We start from the raw sequence: 24,638 nt of genomic DNA on the forward strand, positions 1-24,638 counted from the left end.
TTTTTTCCCTGAACGGAATAGAGAAAGTCCACAGTAAATTCAAACTTGTGCAATTAAGTTAGGATCTTTTAAATAATTAATGCTTTACAATCAGTCTACCCTGGAAAACAAACGGTTCAAATAAAACACTGGGAGTTTGAAAATCATAACATTCATGCCCATAATGAGTGCATGTAAATCTCTGCTCAAAAACATGTTTTCTTGCTTCTCTTTGCTCTATTTAAAGAAGATCAAAAGGAAACCATTTTGTGTGAGAAGAACAAAATGTTAAAACTAAACACACAGAGACAGCAGACATTGAACAAGAGGTTAACTGATAACATTGGAGAACATTTGAAATTAATGACTGGTGATGTATCTGGCTTTCTGTGGGGTCATTTCAAAGGATTTCCTCAGAGTTACAGTTTGATTTGGCCAAAACAGTCCAGGGAAGAGCCTTGGTCATGAATCAAATGAGATGAGCCAACCAGATGCCACGATACACCGCCATTAAAAAACCCCACAGCAAACCAAGTCTGTAGGATTTTTGTGATTAAGCTCTTTGAAAACTAAAACAATACATTTTGAGCAGTGTTTTTTTTTTTTTTTTAAGTTATGATTCATCCAATTATATATTTTCTCATTTATTATCACCCTTTCTTATTTCTAAGGCAGGAATAACAATGTACCACAAAAAAGCAAATAATAATAATAAAAAAAAAAAAAACACTGCTCTTGCCACAATGGTAAGTAATGAAAAGAAGCTAGCACACCTTGAATGTTGTACATGCCCAGAGGGTTGTTATAAACAGCAGACTCCCCAAGCAATGTATTATAGGGATTGTTAGTGCCATGAGGACGTAGGAGTGCATTAGGTATAAGATGGTTAGCCATAGCCCCTGGAGCAGCCAGAAAGAGACAGAGCGAGACAGAGAGAAAACAGAGAGAGATAGACAAGTTGAGATATAAATACATATATAATAATGAGAACATACATATTAGCTGAGCAGATGCAACTGAGCAATGACATCCATTAACATCCAAATGATCACATGATCATTAATTTTAGGAATGTTGCGGCGGCGAGGTTTGCTGTATGAGAGCAGTGGAGCTGAACCGACGGGGCTAATGGGGCCGATGAAAAGTGTGTTGATTGTACTGTTAATGCCAGCCATTACGCTGTTGTTTTTTTTTTTTTTTTTTTTTTTGTTCTTCACATTCTGGCAGCATACATATGTTGACAACCATAAACTAAAACCACAGAAAGCACCTATATAGAAAACTGAAAACAGATGATAGTGCATGCTGAAAAGCTTAATTTATTTAAAGATATAAAAATTTATAAACACATTTTTTTTTTCTAAATTTAACATAGCTATTAGTAAGAATGTTGATAAAATGTATTGAAGATATGCTAAAAAATATTAGAGTGTAGCCAATAGTGTAAGTCAGGCTACATCCACCATAAATGCCAAAATGTTATCATTTACATATTGACAAATTTGAATATATTTTAATAGTAAAACAGACAAATCAGATCATGGAAGAGTGCATCTATTTAGCTAAAAGCTGACTTGCTTGGCATTAGCCACCTACAGTAACAGCTGGAGGCAGAGTATTTGTTTCGCTTTCTTCTTCTCGTTCTAAAGACAAAAACGTCCAGACGTAGTTATAACGTCAGACGTACGGCTATATTTAACTCTTAGTCATTCCAGTGACTGAAATATCCCCGTTTTACTTTTTCCTGCCTTCTCTGCCTACGTTTTTGATGACCCATTTGAAATGATGCATTTAGTAAAGTTATTTTAAACGTCCAGTAACTGAATGTGGCATGAAAGGCAAAGTCATTTTAAAGCAGTAATACTGACCATCAGAAACATCATCAACTCACCATTTTAATATTTAGCTGCTGTTCTCAGGGGTTACATAAGAGACACTCAGTTATAGCTCTCATACAGTGCCTCAGACTTTGCACCAATGTAAAATTGTGTGTAAAATCTTTACAAAAGTTTCCTTCAATGCAGTTTCTTACTCTCACACTCATAAATCTAGGAAAGTCCATCCTTCAATGTGAGAAAGTTTTATTTAGTTTAAAAAAATGCAGTGGTAAGGGAGAACTGCTTTTAATAAAATCATTGTAAAACAATTTACTGCTATCCTCAACAGTCCTACGAAATAAAAGTAGCTGCAGCATTCATTTTAATTCAAGACAGCAGCCACTTGCCTTAAAGTACATCATCAGGCAGCGAAACAACTACAACCACTGCAGCTGTGAGAAAAACGACAGGATGAGGGACCCTAGTTTATCTTGGCACCACACGCAAAGAGGAGGATGATAAAGGTAGGTCAAAAAAACAAATCTCCAAAGCTCGCTGCTAAAGAACTCCATGAAAGCAGTGGATTTTGGTTTCTCCATATCTGCTATATGCTTCAAGGCTTTTGCACACACTTTTGCCAAGGTTGCCAATAACAGTAAAGGGCACTGCGTCTAACGGCAGAACAGGTAGAATTAGGAATGGCTGTTTTTTTTTTTTGTTGTTTTTTTTTCTGGTTTACACAGATTCACCCTTACATTTGTGGTACAAAAAAGAAAGTTCAGAGTAAAACCAAAAAGCTTGTCCACTACAAAGGAACTTCCACAAGTGAGGTATCAGATGGACCACTGTTATTACTTCTTCTGTCTGTGCCATTCTGCTGAGCTGAAGTGGTGTGTCGTGTCCTTTTTTTCTCTCTCTCTCTCTCTTTCTCTGCAGAGCAAAGATCAGCATTTGCTCATTCTCTTTGTAACTGCTGCTGAAATACCCCTTGAATGTAGAGCTGTCTTCTCTTTAGTCAAGCTGGTCATTACTTGGCTGCAGCCTGGCCTCTTTTCGCACAAGCAGATCGCCCGACTCATTTTCTAGTTAAGCAACGTTGCTCGTCTTCAGAGTCCCGCTGCCCAAGTGACTCATCGGTTTCCCGTGCACATACCGCCGCACCAGAGCAGCCTTCGCTGTCTGAGTCCGGCTGATTAGCTGCAGAATCTGAAGGCTCTCAACTTAAATACAAATGAACCATATTTGTTTTCTTTTCTTTTCGGTTGATAAAAAAATAACAATAATTGACTTTCAAAGGCATGCAAAATGTATGGCGTGGTGAAAATATTTGCAGGCTGGATTCATTTCCTGTTTGCAAGATTTCCTCCCTGCTCCTGTCAACACAATATGGCACCATTACTGTGAAAGAAGCCAAATGCAGGACTTGTGAGGGTGATGCATGCGTGTGCTTCTGCAAGAGCGGGTAAACATCCTTTATCCAAGGTGCAAGTACACGGCAATTAGATCCCCCAGCAGAGTACTGTTGTCTTCTGTGCTCTCAATCTGTCACGCCATGTGAGAAAGGTTTTATTTTACTTTTAAAATTACACAATCACATACATAACTTTGCCTCAGTATTCAAACCCTATTGAGTATTGTATCAGAATTTTGTGAAAAAGATCAAGAGAAGGTACTGAAGAAGGAAAGTTATACATGCTTTGGATTATTCATTTTTGTAGAAAGAAAATTGGTGTGTGTACTGTCTTCAGTTCAATACCGTTTTACCTGCAATTATAGCAGCAGGACATTTGATGTATGTTTCTATCTGCTTGACACATTCAGATTTTTTTATGAACAACTTTTATCTGCCTCGCCTTAAGATTCTCAATTGGACTTAGATCTGAACTTTGACTAGGCCCTTCTGATGCAGCTGATCTTGTATCCCCTATCAAGTTTGTGTCTAGGATTACCCTGTATTTAGCCCCTGCCATCTTCCTGGGATGATGCTGCTGGCACCAAATTTCATTATGGCGCAGGAAACACATTTCTTGCCCCATATGAGATAATGTGACTTTACTATCCACGTAAAGTCACATATTAAATTAACTAAATTTGTCATATTGGGGAAAAACATGCTGGGAAAGTGCTTCTGATTTGACCCTAGGAATGAGTGAACTCTGTTCACTAACATGGTGATTTCTGAATCAATCTCCAGAGTAAAGGGTCTGAACAGAAATGTAAACAATATTTTTTTAAGATTTTTATTTGCAGAAAAAGAAATAACCATGTATCTTTTTCCTTCACTAAATGTAACTTTGCTTTGGTCTTTAATGTAAAATCTCAGCAAAATACTTTATGGTTGCAAAGAGACAAGTGTGGAAATGTTCATGGGGTGTGAAGACTATTGCGAAGCACTGTGATTGTTTATGTTATTATGTAAGTTCCACTTTACTTTGGGAATCCTCAAACAAAGTAAAATAGATTATTATGTAATCATTATGTCTTGCTTAATTTTGTCTTGTAGTATAAGTAAGATTTCTTTTTGCTTGAATTTAGTAATACGTAGACATGTTATTATTTTTGCACAGAAAACTGAATGTTGTTTTGATTGGTGCTTGGGGGGGAAGCAAAGAAACAGTAATTTGTTGCTGCAAGTGATGCTTGCCCTAATTACAGTGCTCTTCACAAACAACCAGCCTTCCTTTTTCAATCCCCACAATGACCAATCCCCAGCTTATTGTGCCTGTGTCGAAATTAAACAGATTACCAAAAGAAATTGCACTAATTGTGCCGTTATAATACTGAATACTGAGACAAATTGAACGTGCGATGGCATCGGGATGATTGCATGACTCTGCTTTCAAGGAGAGCACAGCAAGGAGCGTCAGCTGTGAGCTCATTCTCTGGTGCTTTGAGCTGAGGTGGGAGGGGGAGGGGGCGAGGGCAAAATTTGCCAGAGCGTCAAGACTGCAGAGGCCAAATCAGCAAGAAATATTTGCTCCTCAACACATAATTCCTTAATAAGCACACAGGAAAAGCCACGCATGAGTGCAGTTCTATTTGCGTCTGCTCCTGATGGTGCTTGTGATGGCAGAGCGCACTATCCGACATGCTCTACAGCTACTTTGAGGGTTTTCTCCATCACTCAAAACCTGGTAAGCAGCCATAAATAATTGGTGCCTCCGCTTTTTGTCTTTATGGAAGATCCGTGTAGACCTTTTTTTTTTTTTTTTTTTTTTTTTTTTACCTTCATCCCCTCCAACTCCTGACCTTCAACCCTCACGTCCACCTTCTCTCCTCAGCCTCTGCACAATTGATAACAGTCACGTCTGTTGGCGATGCTGAGCTGAGCGCCTAATTACAGAGATCATGACACTTCCTCACTGTGTCGAACATTAATCCATCATTGTAACTATGCATTAGCGTCTTTGCGAGCGGGCGCCCAGAGTGAATTTAGAGAGAGAGAGAGAGAGCAGTGTGGAACTGGAGCTCTTCAATCAAGAGATGTGATGACTGCTGAGAGTGTTAGGGAGGCATGCCAGCGAGAGTGGCGTTTGCAGCTTGATGTCAGATGTAGTCTGGTGTCTGTTTTTCCTTTCTGAGTTGAGAAGCCCTGAAGTGAACTCAGTGACTGTCACTGTCAAAGGCATTGCTCTAAAATACTTCTCATCGACTTTTTTTTTTTTTTTTTTTTTAAGCTTATAACAAAAGTAGTGAAATCAATTTTTAGCTTGTTATACAACTCTTTTTTCTGAGAGAATGACTAAATCTTCCCTAATGCCTCGTTTACACTGAATGGGATAGCATGGGTCAGTGTGGGTCGGTTAAGTTGTTTTATGATCTGGTAAATTCAGGAGAGCATTTTCACAACTAGATGAACTCTCACTGAGCAGGCAGGGTTAAATCCCTACGCCTAATGTGGAGTCATGCCAACACAGCGACAAACATGACAGACTTGTATGTTTGGTGCTTTTTACAAGACCTAACTGTTTTTTCTGTCCAGCAATCAATGGAGTGTGCTTTGTGATGCTAGTAGCTCCACCCTGAACACCCTGAACTATTGTACTATGGACCTGCAACTGAAACGGGTTCAAAAATGGTACGGCACAGTTTGGTTGTATGGAACGCTTTTACAGCTGAGGCAGACAAAAAAGCAGTACAGCACATTGAAAATGAGATATTGGCCTATTGCCTTAAATATATATAAATTGCAGTAGCATAATCTCACACTAAATTCAGTTTATAATCATCTTTATAAACAAAGAAATGCTGCATATGAAGATTACTTTAAATATATATATATGTTTGAAACTTAGATGCACCCCAACCGGTTGGTGTAAGGTAAAGTAGTACCGATGATCTAAAACGAAGAAATGTATGGCGGGACAAATCTGGCATGTATATATCTATTAATGATTTGGAATCAAATGCGTGTAAGTACAACATTTATAGAAAATATAAAGTTTTGGGCATAAATAGTTGTGTAGTTCTAGAAAAATCACTTATTGAGTAGACCAGATTGAAATAAATTAGTTTATTCAGATACATAAAGACTAAACTTTTGTAGCTCAAACAATGTAAAAAACAGAGAAGAAACATACGGTCTAGTGCATCTAGGGTTACCGTGACCCTGTGTGACCAGACAACCAGGATACAGAGAGTCGCGGATGCAGTGATGCACCAATAATGTCATCTGCCAGTACAAGCAAGTAGGATCAGGATTACGGTCCGGGGTCACATCAGCTCATCTGCTTGACGTTCAGCAACAAATTTGTCTCCCCTCCAAAAAACCCCCCAAAATCAACTAGACAACTACAGAAATATGATAAACGAATAAGTCTTATTTTTCATCAATATATATTTTGCTGATGGCACGGCTATAATCAAAGATGACAACGCCACGACTCATCAGATCACTTTGGGAAAGAACGGTTCAGGGAGCATGAGACATCATTTTCAACACATGAATTGGCCACCACAGAGTTCAGACACTAACCGCACTGGAGAGCCACTGCAGTCCAATACATCTTTGATCAATAAGATAAGAGATCAATAAGATAAGATGCTACAAAACAATTAATGCAACCTTGTGACCACACAGAGAATGCATTTTTTATTTTTTTGTTAGGCTGTGCATTATGTGATAACGTGCTTTTTTCCCCAAACTGGATGTCCTATATCTCATAAAATATTAAATTAGCTAGAACTTATGAATTGGTTTTTGAAACGCATATGCTATGTTTGTTTTTTGTTTTTTTTCCATATATATAATTATATTTATTTATTTTTGTTTCTATGTTTCTGTCATATTAGATAAGCTTAATAATCTATTATATAGTGTAATTTTGTGTTGTTTTCTTCCCACCCTGTACTAAAGACTTTGTCGCACTCCACACATAGTTTTTTGACTGATTGACTGAAATTTCACCGGATACAAGTTGACCTCACTTCCTATGCATCTGGATGTCTAACTTCAAAAAACATAATGGTGCAATTGTGTTAAGAAATTGAATAAAACATGTATTTTGAAAAACATGGGCATTTTCTGATGTAATTAAGACAAACTACTGAGAAATGACAGAGTTGCCATGACGTTAATTGATGAGTCTAAGTTTTTGCCTCAGATACTGAATTGTAAAATCCTTTGAACCCTGCGAAAACCTTGCATCATGTTAAGAGAAAAGCATTTGCATTGTCGAAAAGAAATCTCACTTTGAAATATTTTCAGCAGAAACTAAAGGCTGAAGGAATCATTAAAGACAGTAATTCCTGCAGGACCAAATACCTCTGTTGAGCGACGCCGAGCTGTTGATGTCTCCGGTCATAAAAGAGGACTCAGACTGCTTTCTGACTGTGTCGTTCCACATTCGACGGATGCGGCTCTGCAGAGACAAACATGCCAGGACACATCAGAATATTTGCCCTATGAGCTGTCAGAGGTACAAAATTAGTCAGTGCTCAGAGAAGACCAGAGGCAGTGAGATGGAGTTTAATATGCTAAGTTTCTTAAGCTTTGGCCAAGTTGCTGCAATTGTATATCTTCCAAGTACAGTAGCTTTCAAAGGTATTCATTTTTCCACATGTTGGGATATTGGGAGTTTATGTGACAGACCAACACAAAGTTGGTGAATTGGAAGAAAAATCAAACACAGTTTTCAACCCTTTTACTGAAATAAAACATGTAGTGTGCATGTGAGATCAAGATCACAATGGGGTTTGCCTGGTTAAAAAAAGGAAATAAAACAAAAACAAACAAAAAATTAATTATCTAAATTCACTTCAAATGAATGAATAAAATCTTTCTGAGAAGTAAAGCCTCTTATGTTTATCCACTGACACATGTGCAGATCATCATTCCCCATTTTAACACAACAACCTTTCCTGTTTAGTTTGTCTTTGCCACTTCATTACTTGACCTTCCACTACCGGAGCAACACCAGCTTCAAGCATCAACTGATAGCTGCCTCGAGGGATCTCGTTCTATATAAGACTTAAAGGGACCTAGCTCCATAAATCTTCCTAATCAATAGAGGTCAACTGGAATCTTTTAATTAAATAAGGCTTCCTCATTTTGATGACTTAACTGGGCTGGCTCTACTTGTGCTAACAGTATTTCCATGCATTATTGATGCACCTGGTTGTAGGTTTTACTACCAAATTGAGAGGGTTTTATATGGCAATCATGACAGAACTTATAGTTTTATTGCACCCTTTCTAAATAATCATACATCTAGTTTAAGTATTTTCAGAACTCTTAAGCTAATATGTCACTGAAACGAAGACGAAGATTGAAACCCAGAACTAGGTTTTGGACTAAAATTAAACTTTGAAATAATCGGTTTGTGCAGAACTTGACGAAACTGTCCCCGTGTTCAGTCGCAAATTGTCATGCGAGTCTGCCTAAGACCAACAACATGGGCAAAAAAACCCAAAAAACTTTTTATGGTTGTATAAAAATATTTATGTATTGTAAATATAAGATGATTTTTAATTGGATGGTTATGGAAAAGAAGTTCTTATTGAAGTCAACTTCACTAAGTTTCAAATATCTGCTACCAGAAGGTCAAGTTGAACAATTTGGGGATACTACTTTTTCACTCTTCCAGCTAAATCTACATAAATCTACAGCTTTTTCTATATTCTGCTAATGTCAAAAAATACACAATTTCATAATTGTGGTGCTTCCATTAATTAAGAAATTCAATTAACATCTGTTCATACAAAACGCCATTAAAAATTATGGCAGCGACAGATGTAAATACTTACATGAGATATATTTATATTTCAGCCACAGCACAAGAGCTCATCATCGATCAGCTATCACAGAACACAATGACATGATACAAAAACTGTGTATTTGGGAGATGCTGCGTATGCAGCGGTTTTGCGAAAGTCAGCGATTTTACAAAAGAGCTATGTATTCATTTCTTCCAAATGACATGCTCAACTTTTGATATTTCTGACAAGATGGCTTTGAATCGTTGCTGCTGCCTATAAACTGCTCTGAAACGTGTGATGCGCACAAAGTATTTCCATTGCAGTTTTGCAAAATACACATATTTATAGTATAACAAAACTAGCACACTAGCAAACTAGCACAAAAACTTTGGATAAAAAAAAGAAGAGTTTTTCAAAATCGTTGTGTTTCCATTAAGCTAATTTTATTTTTGTAATTCCAATTTGCACAAAAGAAATTAGTTAGAATGTTGCCACCAGAAAAGCTTAATGGTCAGAGAAAACACATTTTAACATAATTGAAGATAAAAAAGTAAAAAAAAGCAAACAGTTTGGTAGTAGTAAAATATTGGCTTCATTATCTGAGAAAGTTTGAGCTCGAATTCAGCACCATGGTGGTAATTTGGTTTTGCTGTTAGTTTGTTTTCACATTTGGTGAGATACTGACTGCTCAGTATCACTCCACATATTTTCACCGTGCAGGAACCCAACTATGCGCCTTAACTCTGTTTACCCTTTGGCTCCCTTAACACTTCACAGCTATGTGTCAGCTTAATTATGTCATTGCCACCTCCATGCATATCAAATCACACTGAAGCAACTGTTCCTGTTTTTATTTCTCTTTCACGTTAGCCAGAATGTGTTTTTCTTTTCAAAAAACTGAATAAACGATTCCTGTGTCAACTCGAGATAGCGCATATAATTTAACAGGAACATGCACTGGCACAGAACTGATTATCATCTTATACACCTATTTATTGGGACATAGATTGCCTGAAAATTATTTCGCAAGGACAAAAACTTGAAGACCTCGTATCCCGTGGGTCAAGCTGTACTTTGCTGATTACACATTCATTTGAGAGAGTTTTCAGAGTACTTCCATGCACGCGGTAGCCGAGGATGAGGTTGCAGCCTTCTTGTTGAAGCAGTGTGCATAATGAAATGCTTTGATCTATATGCAGAATCCTGCTTGTATCGTGGGATGCCACTGCATGCTTAACTCTAAGGACTATTTATGATGCAGCACTGAGAGGAAATTACTCTTTGGGAAGATGTTTTTTTTTTTTTTCTGGAAGATGTCGTTTTTTTTTCTGGCAATTCATGCAATAGCGGATGTTAATGTGGGAGGAATCCATTAGGAATTTACTTTACACAGAGACACAGCACTTGCACGCAAAAACATGTCTTGGCAAATTCTTCTGAGATTTGACAAATTCTTTACTGAGCTAGAGGCAAAAATTTTGTTATAGTCTTCATGTCATGTCAATGTGGATTCTAGACATGTTATTCTGATAAAAAAATAAATGAATAAAACATCAAGCTGTTTGGTTTCACTTTCGGGGATTTGGCTTACCTAACCACTTCCCTGCTATCATTTTGAGACACAAGCAAACGGTTTCTTTGAAATCTTTCTTGTATATTTACAGTAAACTGCCACTGTACAAATGATTCCTTTGAGCATCTGAAATCAGCTGGGGGTTTTTTCTGTAATATCCATGATTGACTCCCGGGCTTTAACTCTATTACATAAATAAAGTGCTAATAAATACATTGGTGACAAGTAGAGTTCAACAGAACTACTGAGAGGAATAACCTTTAATAAAATTGTTAAAGACCTACATTAAAAAAAAAAACCCAGAATAACAATGTTTTAACCTGTGACCCGGAAGAATATCGTCCTGGAGCACGAGACGCTGTGCCCTTCACAGAGCCAATGGAGCTGTCCACACTTTTGCCGCTGCAGCAATGAGTACGCAGGCACTTCCCGTACTCTTTACGCACCTGCAGAAAATAATCAAAGACAGGCAGAGCATGTTTACATAAAAATAAAAAAATAAAACAAAAAGTCTATAAAGTTTTATATTAATTTAATGATCTGTTCCTGGTAATACTTTATGCAACCCTCTTTTTGCCAATAGGACACAAGTTTTTTTTTTTTTTCTTTTTCCTTTGACTTTTTGCGGGGTTGGAGCAAAGGCTGCACAACGTCAGGAAAACATCTAATCCTGTTGCTGAAAACTGGAATGTCGGACACGGAGGCTATAGTTCCAGATAACCCGTAAGGATTTATTACAACTCAATAGAACAATTCAGTACCTTCTTCTGCAGCACACAGTGGAAGATGAAGATAAACATCCCTTGCAGAGAGTTGAAGATGGTGAAGAGGTACGCCATGATCACGGTGCTCTCATTGACGTACATCAGCCCAAAGGCCCAGGTCAAGCCAAGAAGGCACAGTAAGGCGATGGCCCCGATCACCCATGATCTGAAATTGAAAAATTAAAAACTCTTTTACATCTAATAATTTTATGCAACTCCATTTGAGACTTCTCGGGAACCTTTTTCTGAGATTAGGGGGAGGGAGTTGTAAGAGGTACCAAAATACTGTTGCTCTATAACAGTAAACCGAATCACAAAATAAATGAATTAGAGAAGGAACTGATGGGAAAGAACCATGTTGTTGACGTCATGAAAAATATATATGTACAACTATAGCTTATATGAGAGAGAGACTAAGCAATAAAGTATTTTCAGTTGATGGGACTAGGGTAAGTTGCATGCTGAACTCTTACTGTTTCAGGGTTTTTACAAGTGATTCACCAATTCTTCCTCAAGACGAGGGTTTATCCGAGGTAAACGTTCTCGAGAACATGCAGTCCCTCGATAATAAGGACATGTCTTTCCCTTACTCCCTCAACCTCCAATGTTTCGGCATTTTGGTGACACACTGTGTGCCGCAGTAGTGATGCCGAGTTAAGAATAATAACTGACTCACGTCTCAGTCTGCCATACAGGACAGTGTACAATTATTATTTTTTTCCTTTTCAGCAGGTGAAATTACTCTTCATTCGTCGTGAATTAATGACTCAGTGAAAATAACACTAAACAGTCCACAATCATTTTAAATGTTTTTGCACTTTGTAAGGACTTTAGATTCTACATTTATGCAATAAAAATTAGCAAAGACATTAGAGTGTATGTAATCTCTGGATGTGCTGCATGACATTATAAAGTCAACAAGAATTGTAGTCAAATAACCCTCTTTTAATATTGGGAAATGTTGAATTGATTTTTTATTGAAAATAGAGAGTGATGAATGTTTGTGTTGTTTGTCAGGTTGATGAGTGTGAGCAGAAGACTGTAGAACTGCCCCTTGTGGTGGTGTACGTATATTACAGTTAAACTCAAGAATAATTTTACATAAGCTGGAAACATTTAAGCTCTTTGCCATACAAAAAAACTAAAACCTTTGTCATAGTAATAAGGGAAGACATAGAAATTAACATGGCTAAGTTCATTTCTTGGCTGTTTATTTCCATACTGGAGTTAGCACTGCAATACAGCTAGTTTTTACAAGAAGTTAAGAAAATAGAAGCTTATAAGAACTCATGAGTGATTGATTAAATGTTGCTTATGATGTATTTTTCTCTTTTTTTTGAACTTGACAATATTTCTGGTTGATCATTATTGTAATGTGTGGACAGCAGTACTGCTGCAGTAATGTCGATGATATTATTCAGCCTGTAAGACATACGCCGAAAGCGTTTGTAAGCTCACAAACCGTTTTTTAACGTCTCTTTTCTATCTTCTTAAAGCCAGGACAGTCAAAGTTGTGCCTCATTCTATTCATGGTTTCCTCCATGTTAAGTAGAAGTCATTTACTTCCTGTCTGCTGTTGTAGGATCCTTGCTCTCAATACTGTATATGTAATTCTGAATTAGAATGATTTGGATGATTTTGAATTAGAGAGGGCATTTGTTGTGAATTGACGTCATATGAATTAATAACAAAATGAAACGGAATACTTGGAATCAAATTCTCTTGAGATGTCCTTTCTACAAATTGTCTTCCCACGTATCGTAGATAATTATTCATGCATTAAAAATCCTAGGTGATCGTTTTCAATTTTCACTCAGCAGTTGTAAAGGTGTCCTTTCAGGAGAAAAGTGTCTCCGGCTTGGACTGCGACCCATTGGTTTAAAACACATATTGAATAGAGCCTTTATGTGGTTACAGAAAATAGTTTCCACTTGACAAATGTGACTGCCATATCTTCATTACAGCACTAACACATCCATGTAGAGCACCGGGAAGATACAGGTACCGGTTAAACATTATCTTGCTTGTCACATCTGCAGGCACAGTGTATCTAAGGCTGGAGTACTGTGGGCTCACTAATACGGCCTTCAGCATGAGTGAGTGCCCCGCTATTAATCACGTTAATGATTCAGAGAGGTAGCCAAATGGAATTTTGGTGCTGATTTTGTTTCACACGGAGGTGGAAATGAGAGATGGCATTATCGGAAAAAGGGTCCTTCCAGGTTTGCCTTACTTGATTTCAGGTGCATAATCCTGATGGCTGAGCAACATTACAAAAACAGAAGCATAAAAAACAGAAATGAATCAGAACACATGAAGCAAATGAGAAGCTGCATGATGGCATGAACAAAATATACAAATTAGGACAAAAGAAGGAACAATACGGGGAGAGCAAAGATGGTGTGTTTGTCGGCTCCACGTGAGGACACAAATGCAAACATTAAGACCAAGAAGAGGCTGGACAATTCTAATGAATTAACAGGTATTAACCGAATTATCTTAGTTCACAGAAGTACAGAGTCTTACTGCCCTCATAAAATATGGCAGACTTTTGTATTTAGCACTACTATAAATGGGCCAGGTGCAAAGCAAAAAAAAAAATAAAATGATTTATGAATTCAGCAGCTCCAACATTAAACATAATTTTCCCAGGGCTGCCTTAATGACCTGGTGGGGGAGGTACTTCATCAAGACGACTGGCCTGAGATTGCACAGAAAAACACATGCTTTGGGCCCAAAAGGACCAGAAATATCTTCTCCTCACTAGTAAGTGGCTTTGTTTGAAAGGGTGGTGAACGACAGACAAAAGAAGAAACAAAAAAAAGACATCAGAAAGGACAGACAATGGAGAGTTTATGTCACTCATGTAAGGACATGGAATAGGTTCTTCTGGAGACAGACGAAGACTCTGGGATGCCATTGCCAACGGGTTAGGCAGAACTTCTAAGTATTTTATTTTATCACTATCAGATTGACAGCATCACTGTAACAGTTCATGTAACTAGGGATTGTTGACAAATTAACTGACCATATGAGTTAGGTGGTGGAGTGGGTGCATATTTTCAATGTCTATTAATTTTGTACATTTTTAAACCTCTCTATATTTTTTGAAGATATATTGACTGCAATGTTGAGTGTACTATCCTGAAAATAAGAGTTAATGCAATGAAGTTTCCAAGCAGTGTATGCTACTTTCAAATATTTACTACCTTTGCTATCACCTTTTCTCATAAAATATTCTCCATCCTACCTTGACAAATATATATATCTCATTCACCTTTCTTCATATGCATGTTTTATTTAGAGACGTTATGGATTAGTTATTGCATTAAACCCCTGGACAAAAACAGCACAGATGAGCTGGAGTAATATCTCTGATTTCTCTATAATAGCGACATATTGCACATGTTTGCGTCTCTAGAAATAGCACCATAATGGAAGCAAAATCCACAGATTTTTTCTTTCTTTTTGAGAGAGGTTCTGTGGAGTTATGGTTTATCCCATTTTGGCTTCCGGGTGGGAAAAATCAGCTGGAACACGCCTAACCCCCTAAAGTACGACTTTCCACTTGGAAAGTCAAAGAATGTCTCTAAGGCTCCAAGTTTCAATAAGGTCGCTACTCCCAACGATTATAGAAAGCTGTGATGAAAACATGTTGATTTTACAAGAAACAGTTGTAAGAATATATCTAAAATCAATGTTGCATGTAGTGCCACATTGGTGAGCTCAGACTCTGATGTTGGACAAGAAGGGCCAGGAAAATTGTCTCTAACTGCTCTCCAAAGTGCTCTGACTTTTGACGTCAGAGCTTTGTTCTACTTAGGTTCTTCCAAATAAAACTAACCAGATATCAAAGTTTAATAATTTGGAGATGTGACTCAATCTTTTTGACAAAATAGTTTACCTCTGTTGTGTTGCATTGTTGATACCAAAAAAAAAAAAAGAATGTCAAGTCCTTATCTGAACTCCATTTTGAAAATAATCTTCAGCTTCTGAAACATTATGCTTTCTTTTTATTTCTTGTAATAAGTGATTTGTTTCTTCCTGTAAAAGTTGTGTAATGTGGCATAATGTTTTTAATGGCCACATATCCAATAGAAACAACCAAGCCGACAAGATTTTGATCATAACCAAAGTCAGAGTGTAGGGTGCTGTTAATTATAGGTCAGTACATGTAAAACATCTAAAATCCAAATTAGGACTTATAGTTTCTTAGATTCTGGAGATTTTTAAGATACGATCTTCTCCAAATTAGACTAAATATTATAAATTGTTGCTTTTTTAAATCTTAGAAACAGTTTGTGATTTTGAAAATGAGGAACAAAGGAGGGGAAGAGGGGTTATCTCTTGTTTTTATCTCTTTTAGAAATGCTTGCAAGTAATGACCTCAGTGATGGATACCACAGAAATCAAAGCTCCTCCTAAATATAGTGATGTAAGACATCAATTCCTAATGGCTGCAACAGTGTGCTTTCATCTGAGAAAAACATATTACTGTTCCAGTTGGGCAACAAAATGATCAAAAATGAGCAAATGTAAGCAGGGGACTACTTTAAACAGTTGCATTATTACCTGATTCAAACCAAATGACCCAATTTGCAGAAGTTTTGTTTCTGGCAGAGTCACACTGTATTCATGTATTAGAGCACAATTTGATTTTACCTGCTATAAATCTGAATATCCATTTTAGAAACTATTGCACAGAAGACAAAAGAGCAATAATTAGTCCAACAGGATACCAGTTACCAAAGGTTTGATGAATGGGCTAATCGACAAAAAGTGAGTGTGTTCCAATATTTTTAAAGGCAAATCGGTTTAGTCTTAACAGAATTGTTGCACAAGCATTTTATGTAGAGAATCTTAAAGAATTCTGCCTGGAAATATTCGTTTTATCATGTTCTATACTTGCTAAATATAAAGCTAGTGGAAATCTGTAAAGCTTACACAGTGCTGTGAACACGCCAGGTTTTTTACCTGCACAAAATGAGACTTTAATAAATTATTTCAACACGCAGCAATGGATGAATACCAGGTCAGTCTCTGTCTCCAAGATGGGAAGTGAACAGGAAGCAAAGACATAAAACACAGAATCAATTCTACTTTCCACCCTGTACTAAGTAATGTTGCATCTTACCAGTGCCACTCTACAATAACACATCCATCATAATAACGGTAGCTAAAATGAAGAGGGAAAATGGTGAAATGAAGAACAGAAAAACAAGTTAAAGATAAACAAGAACAAAATTGTAGGCTGCACTGTACGTGCTAGTCAAAGGCAGTGAAACAAGACGCATAAACAGAAAAACACATCGAATGAGAACATTTTCATATTAAATAAAAATAATTTCAGAATGATGAAATGAGAGCAGAAAATGACATCAAACCATAAAGAGGAACAAAATAGCAGACAGATAAAACAAAAGAAGACACAATTTGTATGAAAAAGAACTAAATTGACAGAATCAACCAGTGTTGCCTTATTGTTAAAGTGAAACCAGCTCAACTTGCCATTGGAAGAGAGACATGGCGCAAAAATGTATCTGTAAAGTGAAACAATGACACAGAGAGGTTGTTAATGCTTATAGTGGAACTAAGCATTTTTTTTCCAGTTTCTTTTTGTGATAAAGTACTAGTTCTGACAACACAGCCAATGACATTCAGAGCAGTTTCCACGCAGTTGCGGTTTCAGTGATACCCCGAAAACAATACTACGATGAATGAGCACTGACACAAATCTCTGCACAATCAAGCCGTTTAGTAGTGGACACATAAAACATTGGTCTCTTTTGAAAACAGTACAACTTGGATTCAGGAGGTCAGCTGCTTGTTACAGTTAGGAGGGTGTAGAGTTATAAATCACAGGACAGCAAAACCAGAAAATGTCAATGTTTCTTTTTGTAAGAGAAAAAACTCTGACAACTCAACTTTATACTATCCTCTGCTGCAAGAAGGAAACTTTGTAAAGATGCCTGAAAGACCAAACGGGCCACAGTTCAACAAATAAATTAAATACTTGAGTACTTAGGCAATTTATTTGAATTTGACACAAAATACATATAAAATGATGATTGCATAGTTGGGGAACTATGTCATCAATTAAACACCTTTTCACAGCAATGTTATAAAAAATTATTTTTCTTTTTATTATTTCTTGGTTTCTTGCAGCAGCAACTTAGACATCTATTTTATCTGTGGGCTCCAACATAAGTAAGTGGCACTAATCCTGCTGTAGTCTATAGAAGCTAATCAGAAGTTGACTTTCTGTGCTGATTAGATGCTTGTTTGGCTCCATTTGATGAGCCATAATGATGCAGGAACCATGAAATCATATAATAAATGATGAAGTAATTCTGAATGATTCTAATATAAAACGAGTTTAAATTGCAATGAATTTATTGCAAATGTGATTATAAAGATCATAAATGAACCCCTACATTTACATATTAATAGATGCATGCATTTGCTAAATGTATTTATCTCCAGTTTTATTCCAATTATAACGATTAATTTATATATATATATATATATATATATATATATATATATATAAAATATTTTAATGCAGCACTTTTGGGACTCAATTTAGAATCCAGAAGACTGGTAGTTTGAATTTAGAAGAGATTTCCCTGACTACATGTACAGTAACTATGTGTCTGTGCTGAAATGTGACAGAAGGGTTTTTATTTGATATTCTATTAGTTCAAGTCTCTTGTAAACATAAGTGCTAGTGAGTGAAAACGGCTCTCAACCTTAACACGGTTTGCATAGAACTGCTAGAAAATAGTACAGCAGGGGGTCCAGAGTGTGAGAGAAAATTTATGAGAATGAATACTAAACAGCAGTCTTGTGACTGTGTAAGTATTACATTATGTAGTCACTGCAGGAGTCAAGTCTAGTTTGAATTAACAATGTGGCAAAGTATTGTCGCTTCAGTTTGGTTTTCATGAGGTGTTTAAGAGTTACCAGACCAGACAACTCTGTGGGAATAATAGTGTGTAGTTCCCGGAAATGTATTAAGTGAAAATTGCATTCTAACCAGGCTAGGAGAATAACTCAGTATGTTTAAATTATAACATTTTTTTGTTGCCTTAAAGGACAGCTCTGATCGGAAAGCTCCCAGACACTTCCAATTCCTGATTTATTCTGGGCTTTTCTCTGGTCTTTTTACACACTAGAATGATGATAAAACATTTAAAAATATAAGATATACAGGCTTAAAGATATAAATATACTTTCCCAAATTTTTAAATAGATGGGTCTGAAGGTCCTTAAGCTGACAAGAAGAGTCTTGTTCATTTCAATTTAGCAATTTTTACTGAAACACTGTGGTTTCTCTTTGCATATGTATAATACTTTATTAGGTAATATGTGATAAATTGACAAAAACTCAGAACAGCAGGAAATTTGAACTGAATTGAAGTTATTGAGAATCTTAGAAGGAGAACCGTACATTTAGAGGTCTTTTGATGCTTTTACTAAACAACTGCCAAGGTCTTCAGTTATGTGTAAGTACAAGTTACTCAAATGTGTACCCAGGTTTATAAACTGTCACCCTCATGCTAGAAGAAATGTCTTCTAAAACAGCAGTGCTGCTGTCCAGAGTGATGCTTGTTTCACACTGCCATGAGCTGAGTGTGTGCTACAAATTAAGTAAGAATATTTTCTGCTCGAAAATGGGTCTGCAGCTGCGTACATGTACAAGCCAAACGTTTCTCCACAACCTGCAAATGCAAAAAATCTGTATGAAATTCAAATTTTTGCACCAATTTCTTGTGTTTAAAATTCATTGTTTCTCCCAATAGTGTTACACCGTTGAGTAAAGTTCATAAAACTCTACCTTGAACACCAACTACGGTCTGCATCAAATTTTATTTATCCAATTTAGTTTTAACTTATACAAGTACATGCATCAAAAAAGTGCAGGGCAGACAACTGTCATTTTATAAAGACCATTGCAGCTTTGTGATGCCACATAAATACAGCCACAATACCAGACATAAGGCAGACTAATGTGTCCAAAGTGGCTTAAAATGTGAAAAAGAACCTGCCATGCAGTAAGCATCTATCATTACAAAAAGGCAGCAAAACAACATTAAAACCATACATATATGGTTGCCCTGACACCAGAAAGAGCTGCATCATCCTACAGTCACATTTTTTCCTCACAGCACGTTTAAATGTTATTCTGCTCACAGAAGTCATACTTATTTCTTCCATTTTATAGTTAAGTGGCAAGTTCTCAAAGTTTTCATTTTCGTGCTGGTATATTCCCTCAAGGTTTCATTTCATCTTTCATCTGCTCGGTGTTACCACCTCGATAACACACTCTTTTAGATAGTCTGCATGCCCTTTTTTCTCCAAGCTTCTTATTTAGATAATGATGGAGATGTAACACAATACCTGTTTGATTTTAACCTGGGCTGACATAACCTTTAAACATAATAAGAGGTGCTTACCTCTGCAGAAAAGGCTCCCCCTACCCCCGGGCTGGATGTTCGCAACTTAAGTGCTTTTAATAATGATTTGAAACCATCAAAGAGGGCGGAGGCAAGGCTTCTGCACATTATTCATGCAATAATCCTACAAATCTTACACATACAATGGTAAAGACTACAAAGAAAATTAAGAAAATACTCATACAGTTTTTAATATGGAACCTGCAGAGACAAATGAGTCTGAACGGAAGGGAAGAAAGAAAGGACGTAAATAAAGGGAGAAACAAATAAAGTAGGTGAGTAAAAGAAGCATGGATCTTTGAAAACAAGGAAGGAAGGAAAAAAGTGAAGCATGGAAGGACAAGAGAATGTGATGTAGATAGAAAACAAAGAGGAAACAAGAGAGGAAGAACATAAGACCTGTTGGACACAATGGAGAATGAAGGACAGACATAAGAAAGGAAAGGAATGGAAGATGGAGAAAGGACAGAGATGAGAAAGGAGATAAAGAAGAAAAATATATTTAAAGTGTAAGGATTTGAGTTTTTCTTGTGTTTATTTTAGGTTTCTGTGTCTATTGAAAAATAAACCAATATAAAAGATGGGCACAAGAAAAGAAAAAAAATGAAGAAGGAAGTCATAACATAAAGAAAGGGTGTAGAACATATGAATGGATAGATAAAGGAAGGAAGGAAAGCAAAAAGTTGGCAAAGTAATGAGGGCACAGGGGAAAAAGAACAGAAAGAAGGTTGTAAGGAGGCCGGGGGCTGGGGGAAGATCGAGGAAGGAAAGGACACAAGGAAGGAAAAAATACACAAAAAAGAAATAAAACCACCCAAAAGTAAGAGCATTCATTGAGGGGAGAGGTAGGAACCAAAGATTAAATTAAGGACATTAAGAGGGAACTTAAAACTGGGAAATGGGAATAGGAAGAAAATAACAAAAATATTAATCAGAACTCTTGCGCTATTTTTTCCCCGCTCTTATCCAGACCTGATAAATACCACAGTCAAACTCCAAGCTATTCCAGACTGTGCAGGAACCCTGGGACAAAGGAAACTGACCATGGAAACATGGGTTTGTGTCTAAAAGTTCATTGAAAAGCAAAGATTGTCGGCTCACACTCAACACAATTTAGCTGTGAAAGGCGGAGTTTAGTGGGAGCAAGGTACCAGCCTTCACACCGAAGCATTCTTTCACTCTGCAGCAAAGGCGCACAAGAAAGGTGCTATTTCTGGGGTGACCTTAATGTATATCTGAGCGATCAGAGTGCTCTTACTTGATGTTGTCCAGGCAACCGGAGTCTGGTTTCAGAATGGCCGTGTGATGGAACATCTTGTAGAGAGCGATGCCCAGGAAGATCACGTTGAGCTAGAAGAGAAAGAGACAGGTGAAGGGGGGGACAGGGAATGAAGCTGGTCCACTTCATGTCCCACTCCTATTCATTTTAAATCGGGGCACTTTGTAGCACAAAGCCGGAGCAGTATAGCCAGACTTGGTTTTCCACTTTGCCAAACAGAGCGCAAAATCCCCTGAAGCCCTCCGCAGAGGTAAAACAGACAGCGAAGGGACCAGTGAAACAAGTCTCTCTCACACTTAGTTCCCTCACAGGAATACTGCTTTCTTTTTTGCATAAAAAAAAAAGAAAATAAATAAACATACCAACTGCGGTGCATGTCATTAATTCTCTCTTTGTCAGATTGTGATCACAAGAAACAGAAAATGAGCCAATTGTAGTCACAGCGGGAGTGGGGTCTGTTTAGAGAGACTCCTCAAAAATTACAGCAATTAGTCTGATGGAATATGGTTTCCTCCTGGAAACAGGTGACACTCAGCTCATATGAGCCTAGATTAAACAAAGACTTGAAACAAAATAAGTAAAACCATTACTGTGATTCCAAAAGGTTAGAATTGGACCTAAACTCAATGATATGTCAGTTTTTGTTTGTTAATCAGATGGGAGGAAAGAACAGAGGAGAAAGTAGCAATGTGAGAACTTACTCCTTTTACTGATGCGTGAAACTGCATTGTGCATGATAGCATGTGACAAACAGTCACGGCTAGGCAGTTAGATATGTATGATTACTGATGGGATTAGGATTTATCTTTTTTTTCTTCTACAATCTGAGATGCAGATCCTTGCAAAAATATTTCTACACCTAGTTCTTTTTAATATTTTTGCACATGATAGCCCTCAAATTTAACTAGAGGGTTGACTTTGAGTGAACTTGACTTTGAGTGAAACAGCAGGTGTCTGCTGCCTTTGGCTCCACCCCCACATGTTGCTGTTTCTCCCCATAACAACGATTCTGGATACTCTGACCAAAAAGTGATGGCGAAATAAACACATATTTTGATCTAAGGGAAACAGGGTGTCAGGTTTGAACACTTCTGTTGTTTTGCAATATCAGCACAAAACGTCCCACAAATGAACGACACTAATGCTACACAGGATTTATTTTTCTTTCACGCTTTCACTATCCCATAGGGATGCAGAATATGCACTTTTTATTACTAGAGTGGACTACTTGGTGTTTATTGATAAGGAAAATACTTGCAAAGGTATATTTTGTCCCTCAATATAAAAGTTGTATTATCTTCTTTAAACTTTGTGCCATTTTATCCATATTTTAGAGGGTCTATGCAATAAAGAGGAAGATGACGGACACCAGATCAGATGAGTTAAGATTCACCACTAAAGCATTAAAGAGTCACAGTCTGATCAATTCCTTGCCACAAAGCACTGCTGCAATAATTCAGGCAAAAGGATCCCCAACCCAGTACTAAATGCATAAACACTGCATATTTCTCAATATGACGATATTACCTTTTCAAAAATTATAATTTTTTATTCGTCAAATATGATATTAAGATTCTGTAAGAAACTTCATTTCGGTTTAAACTACTGAAATAAATTGAGATGAAACTGTTTGATGAAAGTAAAAGCAGTGACAGCTTCATGTAAATTTTCAGCAACACATCAGTCTTGCATCTGATTGAAAGCAACTGGATCAATACAGTAGATGCCATTCTGGATGGAGCAATGTGCAGTCTTGGCTGGGAAAGGCACAAAAAGAGTGCGTGCCCTCCCTGCATAATGCATGTGAATCAGGAGCCACAGAGCGGACTGGGTGGCAGCAAGCAGAAGATGGAGAAAGGGTAGTGGAGTACAAGTTGGAACGGGAACAAAATCAATCATAATCGCGGTGCGGATTACTCCAACACTGCTTACAGAGCAGAGTTCGCTCTCTCTTTGCTTCTGCAGCTCCATAATGCCGCTCTCAGCTCCCCTCCAAAATTGTCTTAGCCAGTGACCGCGGCACAGTGACAAGCTGCGATATATATCCTCTACGCCCCTCATTCATTTTTCTGCATGCTCCCATGCCTCACGGTGGCATGTGTGCTCGACGGAGGAACCAGAGGAAAAAAAAGAAAGATCTCTGTGGACCATTTAAGCAGCGACCCGCAGGCTAAGTAGGGTTAATGAGCTGAAGGGGAGGGAGGTTGGTTATTAGAAGAAGGGACTGAAGCTTACCATAATTATCAAGGTTGCAGGTCCTATGAAACTCCAGATGAAGTATGTATCCAGGCGAAGCCAGCAACTGCAAAAAGAGAGAAAGAACAAGAGGTGAAGGGGATTCAAAGTGAAGTGAAGGGGATAGGATGGGGAGCATGAACAGAAAAAGTGAAGGGGTGGGGAGGTAGAGATATGATGTTATAGCTTTATATTCCAGCTCAAGGGGTTATACATCAAGTCGGAGGCTGGAGTGACACAGAGAAATAGGCACTTCAAAACATGCTGGCTTAAAGTGGCTTAAAGAATTATGACCATCATCTAAAATCTGGAGGAGACAAGATTCTAACTGCCAATAACCACAATAGTGATGACTGAAAATGACCCGCCAAAAAACTCTGAATTGTTATAAAAGAATTGAAATAAAAGAAAAGACAGTGAGTAGAAATTAGCTCCTTTCTGTTTCAGTTTGTAGGGTGAAAGGGCAAATTACCATTCAATTAGTCTTCAATTGAATCCTAATTGTCTCACTCCAAAGGAATTGGATTGACCTTGACCCCAACAGTCTTTTAAATTCTCACTGACGTGTCCTACACGTCTGTGTTAACTGTGATTACTCTCCAGGAGCCACCATTATTGCATCAATAATATAATAAAGTGGTCTCCTGACCTCACGCTTCATACAAACAATACGGAAAATCGCTTTGGCCCTCTGTCGAACCGGATTGAGACGAAACAGAAATGGGGCCAGTGGAAGGTGACAGTGTTCTTTTGAAATAAGGGGAGAGAAAAAAAAAAGTGATTCATGACCTGTGGTTGAATTATTAATCTTTTAATCTCCGCTGCTGCAGAAGATAGACGCCTCCATTTTTGGCCGCTGGAAAATTACAGTTCTTTCCGCAGCGACTGTCGCTCAGACTGACATGGAGTGGAAGTGGAAGTGGCAGGGAAACGAGTTGTAGCTCAAAACCCTTTGAAGGAAAATTAAAGTGTTTGTGGAACTTTTTAAAAAAAAAAGATAACTGGATGGATAGGCAAAAGGAGATGCCTTACAACAGCAAATGGAAAAATATATTTGTTTTGAACTTTTCACTATTTTGTCTTGTTGCAACTACAAGTTTTTGTGTATTTCATTGAGACTGTATGTGATGGTCTGGCACATGGATTTTGTCTTCTTATAGAAATAACATCTAAACGTTGTGGCGTTCAGCCCCTACTATTCAGTACTTTGTAGAACCAACACCATAACATGATTCAATGCGACTTAGGGTGATGTGCAGTGTTAATGTAATGATCCACATGTATGTAGAGCCATCTACTTAGCTTTTGGCAATTTGCAATCTTTACAACTTTGGGTTT

The 24,638-nt window shown here is 37.5% G+C and overlaps 1 protein-coding gene across 13 annotated transcripts in view; it reads right to left on the minus strand.

The window, feature by feature from the left end:
* LOC122819845 (adhesion G protein-coupled receptor L3-like) overlaps positions 1–24,638 on the minus strand; it is a 265,919-nt gene that overhangs the window by 5,831 nt on the left and 235,450 nt on the right. For 7 of the 13 annotated variants that reach the window (XM_044096839.1, XM_044096838.1, XM_044096845.1 and 4 more), the window contains 5 exons: positions 23,301–23,367; positions 21,045–21,136; positions 11,328–11,496; positions 10,887–11,012; positions 7,561–7,657 (listed from right to left, as the gene is read on the minus strand). In XM_044096839.1, coding sequence (XP_043952774.1) covers positions 7,561–7,657; positions 10,887–11,012; positions 11,328–11,496; positions 21,045–21,136; positions 23,301–23,367 — 551 coding nt within the window. Of the gene's footprint in view, positions 1–752; positions 879–7,560; positions 7,658–10,886; positions 11,013–11,327; positions 11,497–21,044; positions 21,137–23,300; positions 23,368–24,638 lie in introns of all 13 variants that reach the window. The other 6 variants (XM_044096837.1, XM_044096846.1, XM_044096840.1 and 3 more) reach the window with 1 other exon arrangement.

This window comes from Gambusia affinis, linkage group LG18 (genome assembly GCF_019740435.1).
Source record: "Gambusia affinis linkage group LG18, SWU_Gaff_1.0, whole genome shotgun sequence".
Lineage (NCBI taxonomy): Eukaryota > Metazoa > Chordata > Actinopteri > Cyprinodontiformes > Poeciliidae > Gambusia > Gambusia affinis.